This window comes from Lotus japonicus, chromosome 6 (assembly GCF_012489685.1).
Source record: "Lotus japonicus ecotype B-129 chromosome 6, LjGifu_v1.2".
Classification (NCBI taxonomy): domain Eukaryota; kingdom Viridiplantae; phylum Streptophyta; class Magnoliopsida; order Fabales; family Fabaceae; genus Lotus; species Lotus japonicus.
In genome coordinates, this window is record NC_080046.1 from 5,043,183 (window position 1) to 5,050,582 (window position 7,400).

At 35.8% G+C, this 7,400-nt stretch overlaps 1 protein-coding gene across 1 annotated transcript; it reads right to left on the reverse strand.

Moving 5' to 3' along the window:
* Positions 1-4,481: 4,481 nt before the first annotated feature.
* LOC130726913 (pistil-specific extensin-like protein) lies at positions 4,482-6,514 on the reverse strand. The gene is made up of 4 exons (XM_057578235.1): positions 6,443-6,514; positions 6,078-6,191; positions 5,317-5,979; positions 4,482-4,850 (listed from the first exon to the last, which is right to left on the reverse strand). The coding sequence occupies exons 2-4, from the start codon at positions 6,145-6,147 to the stop codon at positions 4,819-4,821; spliced, it is 765 nt and encodes a 254-aa protein (XP_057434218.1). The 5' UTR covers positions 6,148-6,191; positions 6,443-6,514; the 3' UTR covers positions 4,482-4,818.
* Positions 6,515-7,400: the final 886 nt, after the last annotated feature.

A 7,400-nucleotide genomic window follows, 5' to 3' on the forward strand; every position in this document is an offset into this window, starting at 1 on the left:
TTTATATATATCATGAAAAACTAGCCTATTCAACTTGATTGAACCCTTGGCTTCTCTCTTTCTCGTGAGTGGCATGACACACTACTCACGGACGGGGTTGTGGGAATCAATCTAAATCTGAATACTGAAAATGGGAATTAAACTATTCATTGTTTAGGATATCATTCATTGACTTGAAGGAAAATGTTAGGGAATCAAAGATAAGAGGACAAATTAAAAAAATTCTTCAGGATAAAAGTGGGGTACGTTTTTCACAATCACATGCATTGAGCAGAGTGAATTATTTGTTTGGATTCACGGACAATGTTTATCATTCTGAGCAAATTACGCCAAGACAAATTAAAAGTGGGGGCAGGCTCTCATGTCAAAGATTTCGATTTTCATTGACAAGTGGAATCAAAGAAAACGCATAGCTGTACCAGAGGACAATTTTAACATGTAGTGGTGGGAAGTGGGCTTTTATATTCAGCCCGTGATGAAATTTGGGATAATCGGCCTAATTGCTAAATTTGCACATATATATATGATTGATGCTTTAATCTTGCTTAATTTAGACTTTGTGCTTTCTAACTTTAATCAAGAATTTGAGATATAGCAGAATTAGATTAGGTGCTTTGTAATCCGTTGAATATGTTTTGTACTCTATTGAATAAGCAATGATGTAACCGGAGATTCGGTTGCAATTAAATATAATTTTTTATTAAAAATAATTAATCAAGTTCATATTTATAAAGATATGGCTTTTATATATGCTTACCAGCCGGCAGATTTAGCATATAGATATTTTTGGTAAAAAAAAAATATCTGCGTGTCTAGACTTGAGTTAGAGAGTGTTGTGTGGTAAGTGCACAAAATCACTTATGTCTCTCAATCTTCTCTTTCTCTTTGTTTAGCTCTCCTCTTGAGTAACAGCACGGTATGTGGTGTGTGGCCACAACAACTTACTATGTCTCCCAATAAAGTGATGACTAGCCACCAAAAGAATAAATTGAAAAGAAAAGTTGGTCAAAATAAATTCTTAAGTCATGATCAATGGACACTAATTGTGGGGCTTGGAGGGGGAGTAGAAGCTATTGTAAAAGCTCTTACCCGTGCTTTCTGTTGATTTGTCACTTATACTTGCTGAAGCGGATTCACTCTCCTAACTTGTTACTTGCATGAACTAATTGGATCAACCCTCTACATGTGTCTTATAAAATTAAGTAGTCTTACATCTTTCTTAGAGTAATTATTATTTACTTCAGGACAAACTTTTTGAGTTTACGCTTGATCAACCTCATGAGGACAAGTTCCTGATTCCTTGCATTCAAGCCATTTTATATTTATTTTATTTTTGTTGTAATAGGTAATTAAGGGTATTATGGTAAGTTTAGTGCATTGTACTCTTAGGGCCTGTTTGATGTATTGTATAGTATAAAATCTGATAGTATTATGCGTGATTGTATTAGGCCTAGGGGTGCACATGGGCCGGATTAACCCAATGAAACCATCCAACACAACCCGATCCAATGGTAAAAATACGGGTTGGATTGGGCAAACGGGTCAATCAGATGGATTTTATTACAATCTAATCATCTTTGGATCGGATATCGGATTCCATAATAATCCATCCAACCCAACCCGAAATCCAATCATATAATAATAATATATTATTTAATATATTTTTAATAATTTTAATTTTTACCTAACCTACTAGTAAGGTATGTAATTTATGGAGACTTGAAGTCCTACTGCTAGAATAATTTTTAGGAAACTTGAAGATTAATTTGTTTGTAATTACATGTCATATTTAAAGACTTGAAGTACTTATTTAGTTATGTGTTGTTCTATAGATGTGTGTAAACGGTAGTTATAAACTTATGATGTGATTGCATGTTCAAGACTTGGAGTACTTGTTTTTTAATATTTTTCAATATTCTAGATATATTTTTATTTTAATATAGCGATCCAACCAATCCATCCAAACTAACCCGAAGATTGTCGGATTGAGTTGGTTCGGATTCGTAGGTGAAATTCATGAAATCCAATCCAATCCAACCCAAACAATTTTGATCGGTTCAGATCTTAATTAGCCTGAAAATCTATCCAACCCAACCCATGTGCAGCCCTAATTAGGCCTGTTAGGATGACCTGATAAAAATTTAATACTATACAACATTGTAGAAGACGGTGACAGATTTCATTGGAGCATGTCATACTTGTCAGCGTAGTAAGTATCAGGCAACGTCTCCTATGGGTACAATTTGGTGATACATCGACTCAATGGTTGAGGCGATTGTGGTAGTTGTGGAGGTAGGTGGTGGCGGCAGTGGTGGTGGTGGGTGGTGGCGGCAATGGAGGTGGCAGTATAGTGGTAGTGGTGGTGGGCGTGCCGATGGAGGTGGTAGAGGATGGTTGAGGCGATTGAATTTTGTTATACATCGACTAACTATCATATTGTTTTAAATAGATACAATCATATGTTTGGTAGATGGTAGTGATGGTGGGGATGGCAACAGACAGCAGTGGTGATAGAAGTGGAGAGTGTAGTTTACTATACAACATTTGGTGATAAATTGACTAACTATCATATTGTTTTAAATAGATACAATCATATGTTTGGTAGATGACAGTGGTGGTGGGGATGGCAGCAGTGGTGATGGCGGTGGAGGGTGGTAGTTGTGAAGGTAGGTGGTGGCAGCTGTGGTGGTGGTGGGTGGTGGCAGCAATGGAGGTGGCAATATAGTGGTAGTGGTGGTGGGTGTGCCGATGGAGGTGGTAGAGGATGGTTGAGACGATTGTGACAGAGCAATGGAATTGGTTGTGGCAATAGCGGTGGCGGTGACAGTGTTGCAGGGTAGTGGTGGCGGCAATGGTGGCCCCAATGATGAAGGTCAGCGGTGGCGATGGTGGTGGTGACAGCGGGAATGGCAATGGATGGTGGCACCCAGAGTGGTGTGATGGTAGTGGTAGAGGATGGTAGAGGTGGTGGTGAGGATGGTAGTGGAGTTGGTTGTGGTGGCAGCGATGACGGTAGTGGCGGCGGGTGGTGATATTTTTATATTTTTAGCTTATATTAGGATTTTTTTTAGATTTTTCAAGGTATTTTATGTCTTTTTCTTGGTTTGATGTGTAGGGATTAGTTTTCGCAGTGCTCTAGTGCCCAAGTCCAGTAACAGAGGCGCCCAAACGCTGCCACAACTCTGATGCTCAAGACTCTAACCCGTAGGCCGCAAATTGTTGTGACTTGTCTTTTGAAGTGTCCAGAATGAAGAGAAAAATGGAGTTACAAGATCTTTGGAGAGCATCGTTTAGAAGTTTAGGAAAACTCGAAGATTTACAAGCAAAATACTGAGATCTTTCATAATAAGATGATTTATAAAAAGTACTTTGTAGGCCAAAACACTTTGAGGATTTTAGGAAGAAGATTGTTCTTGTACTTAGAAGAGGCAATTGCACTTCTTAACTTGAACAAATCGAATTCTAGATAATTGTCTAGTAGAAATCGCAATCCTTCTAATTAAAATTGTGGTTGGGTTTAATCCAAACACTCTGATAATCAAGTAAAATATATATGTTTGTGACAGAAAAAGCTTGTTGCAATTGAATAGTTAATACTCCCTCCGTTCCTATTTATCTGTCAACTTTGAGAAAAATACGTTGTTCCTATTTAACTGTCCATTTAGCATTTCAAGAGAGTATTAAATGATGTTTTTACAACTAATACCCTTATCAGAACAATAAATGAAGAAAGATAAAATGCAATCTAAAGGGTAAAAATGAAAAACAAATACTACTTTTATGAAAACCAACAAAATTAATTGCACTCCTTAATATGTGTGTTTCTTCTCTTCCTGGACAGTTAAATAGGAACGAAGAGAGTACTTAAGGATTAACTTTTTCTCTTTCTTATTCTTAATTAGTCTTATTTACAGGTCTGTTTTTGCTACAAATTAACAAACCAACCTCATTTACTTGCTTTCATTATTGCTCTGTTTTCGTGTCCTCTCTTATTTCCACTCATTAATCATCAAGCTCTTGTGAAAAGATCCTAGTTTCTTGACAACTTATACCCCATTTTATTGCAAAATTACTTTGACATATGCACCTACCAGTTGTGCGATTATCACCCACATAAATATTAGATCTTTAGAAATATAAATATTGGTTAACTCATAAATTTCATATTCGCACAGAAATTCTGCTATAACAATTTTTTTTACTCCTCCGTCCCTAATTATAAGCTAAAGTTGAAACTTATGTTTTGTCACTAAATATAAGCTAAAATTGTAAAAGATAATATTTATTTCCATATTTACCCTTGCATTTATTGGTAGTGAAGCATTATTCATGGTATAATAATTAAAAAGTTCTATCTTAAATAGGGGTAAATATAAAAAGTTATACATTTTTTTCAAAAACCAATGCATCAATTAAATCTTTCTTAATAAGCGTGATTTTTACAACTTTAGCTTATAATTAAGGACGGAAAGAGTACTAAATAGACACAATAAATGAACTTATAACAAAAAGTATACAGATATCTAAACCGCTACAACATTCCGATCCTAAGGTAAAGGAAAATAACGACTATCATAACTCCAATAATGTCTCTTAACATGAAGATTATTTTTTTTACATCGGAAAGATAAATTGCACCTACCAGGAATCAATCACTGGACCTGCCCCTACCCAACTTATATGTTCCCCAGCTCCTACCACTTAAGCTATTCTATGGGTACACATAACATGGAGATTATGCATACACATAAAAAAATTAAGTTTCAGAAAGATTTCTATATCTACCACACACACGTCGATTGTGTTCGACAGAATTAGCTAATTCAGCATGAATTTACATTTGTCATTGCCTGCAAAGAAAAATCGTGTATTTGAGAAAATTTATGTATCTAGCAGTAGCCCGTAGGTGTAAATTATGGGCACAACAATTATAATACAAGTAAAGACTCATGGGGGAAAATGAATATGAAAACAATGTTAATTTGAACTAATCAGTCCTCATTTAACTTTAATTTATGACACCATTTCGGTCATCATTTTTGCAATATATATTTTAAATAAGTAAATTAATAAAAGTTGTACTTATCATTAGTTAAATTTATAGAAATCAATAATAAATTGTGTTTTTTCATTGAACCATATAGTCAGAGGAATCAAGATTTATTATCCTCAAATTATGTGATTTATGTCTCTATTTCTTTTTTTGGTAGTGCTTATGTCTCTATTTCTTATCCTACAGTTCAAATTTTTTCATATAAATCTTTTTTTTTTCTGTTCGAATTCATGTAAATCATCAAAAGCTAGCAACACACTTACTTGGATCAACTGTGACGAGCATTGCAGTACCACCAAAATCACAAGTGCCTCCACCATTCTTGGTGTTCTGAAAATAGCTATTAAAAGCATAAGAAGCATGGGCCAACACAGTGTTGGGCTGAAAGCATGGCCCATTGGGCTGAACTAATTTGCAATCTGCACCAGACCCACAAGCATAATCCATGGCCACCTGGACTATTGGATCAGGAACTGTAGGTTTTGCTACACACCAAACACCACTCTGTGGTCCCTTTTTATGGGGCCCAGGAGGGGAGGGTGGAGGTGGGTACACCATAGGTGGCAGGTACACCTGTGGTGGGCTTGGAATTGGAACACTCTTAGGTGGGCTTGGGCCTTGTTTTGTTGGGCTTTGGCTATGTGGTGGGCTTGGAACAAGAGAATAGGGTGGCAGAGAGGGGTTGCTAACTGTGGGTATGTTTGGAGAAGAGGCACCATAAGATGATGGTGTAGGTTGTGGTGCTAGTGAATTGAAAGTTGGTAGGGGTAGAGAAGAAGGAGAGCCATATGAATCAGAATCTGAGTACCCAAATGATGTGTACTTGTTAAAAAAGCTTAAAGATTTTAGCTTCCTCCATGATTTCATTGTTGAGCTTCTATAAAATTTGTGACCACCCTCTATAGCTCTTCCATGATGTGCAGCATCTGCAAATTAACAGAACAAGTAATTAAAAATTTATAGAAACCATGGGAAAATTAATGTTGTGCTAACCCACATTATGTTTGTGTGTTGTATACTTTACCACACAGAGGGAAAAGAGTGGAAGCTAGCACTATGATGCTGACTCTGAGGATGTAAACTCTTAGATCCATTGGACATGAAATCCCAAATTTTCAGAGGTTGAACCAGGGAGAAGCTAGAACAAGAGACAGAATTATATATAAGTAGAATTGGGAGCCGTAAAGTGAGAAGCCATGAATATAATCCTATTCCTATAAACAAAAGTTGATTCTATTGTCACTTTAATTTAGTTGCTATCACTTTGTCACATCTAAAAAAGCAGAATAGCAATATGCCAAAAGGATAAAGGAGAGTAGTGGCTTATTGCATTTCTTCGGATTGTACATGAAATAGAGTTAGTACTTGTTTTTTAGAATATATTCTTACTTGGATGCATGCACTTTGGTTTTGCTTGTTTGCCACTCAAAGAACGAAATGAGATCTATATTCATATTCTTGGGTGATTAAGCTTCGACAAGCATGACTACAAGTATTTGTATTTGAATCCAAAATATGCCAAAGATGAATTTTTAATTTTTTTTAGCATTGCTGACGGTGACGCAAAAAGATCGAAATACGTCACATCGGCTTCATTAACACTAATTTTTATGTCCGTCAGGCCAACACGAAGACATCACATCTTTAACATCTATACTAAATCGATGTCAAATGAGCCAAGCAAATTTGTTTATTTTAGTGGCAGCTTAGTTTAAATTTTTTATGGTTTGTCTCATTTTGATCAACGCTAACTTTTGCGTTGGTCAGTCCAACACAAAGATATCACAAATTTAACATCTACCAAACAGATGCTAAATGAGCTAAGCAAATTTGTTTATTTTAATGTCAACTTTGAGCAGCTGCAACGACAGTTGCTCATGGAAAAGAAACTCTAGGAGCAACTCACATTCCCATTGTAGAGCAACTCCATATTGTCATGTCATGTTGCTAGTTGTGCAACTTTACTTGAGAGTTGCTAGTGTGGGTTCCACTTTATATTAGACCATATGCAATGGACCTGTTGAATCACGGATTCAACAGTTTAATGCTTCCAATCGGGTAGTTGAATGAGGTGTTGAATATTCAACATGTTGAATACATTCAACAATGAACAGTAAATGGTCTCACTCAACACACATGGCAAAATCTCATTGTTTGTTGTAATTTTCAGATTTTTATCTCATTCTAATTATTTGGGGTCAATTATTTCGTAGTAAATTAATTTTTTTTTAATTTTTTTTCCACCAAAAGTCATCATTTTTTTGTCTATAAATAGAAACTTGGTTCATTTGATTTGGACACAGAAAAAAAAAGACATTTTTCCCTCTAGTTTTTCTATTTAGCCTGC

Coding starts and splice junctions, on each gene's coding strand:
- LOC130726913 (XM_057578235.1), bottom strand. CDS start 6,147: ATGGATCTAAGAGTTTACATCCTCAGAGTCAGCATCATAGTGCTAGCT. Junction 5,980..6,077: donor CACTCTTTTCCCTCTGTGTG/GTAAAGTATACA, acceptor GTTAATTTGCAG/ATGCTGCACATCATGGAAGA. Junction 4,851..5,316: donor GCTCGTCACAGTTGATCCAA/GTAAGTGTGTTG, acceptor TTTTCTTTGCAG/GCAATGACAAATGTAAATTC.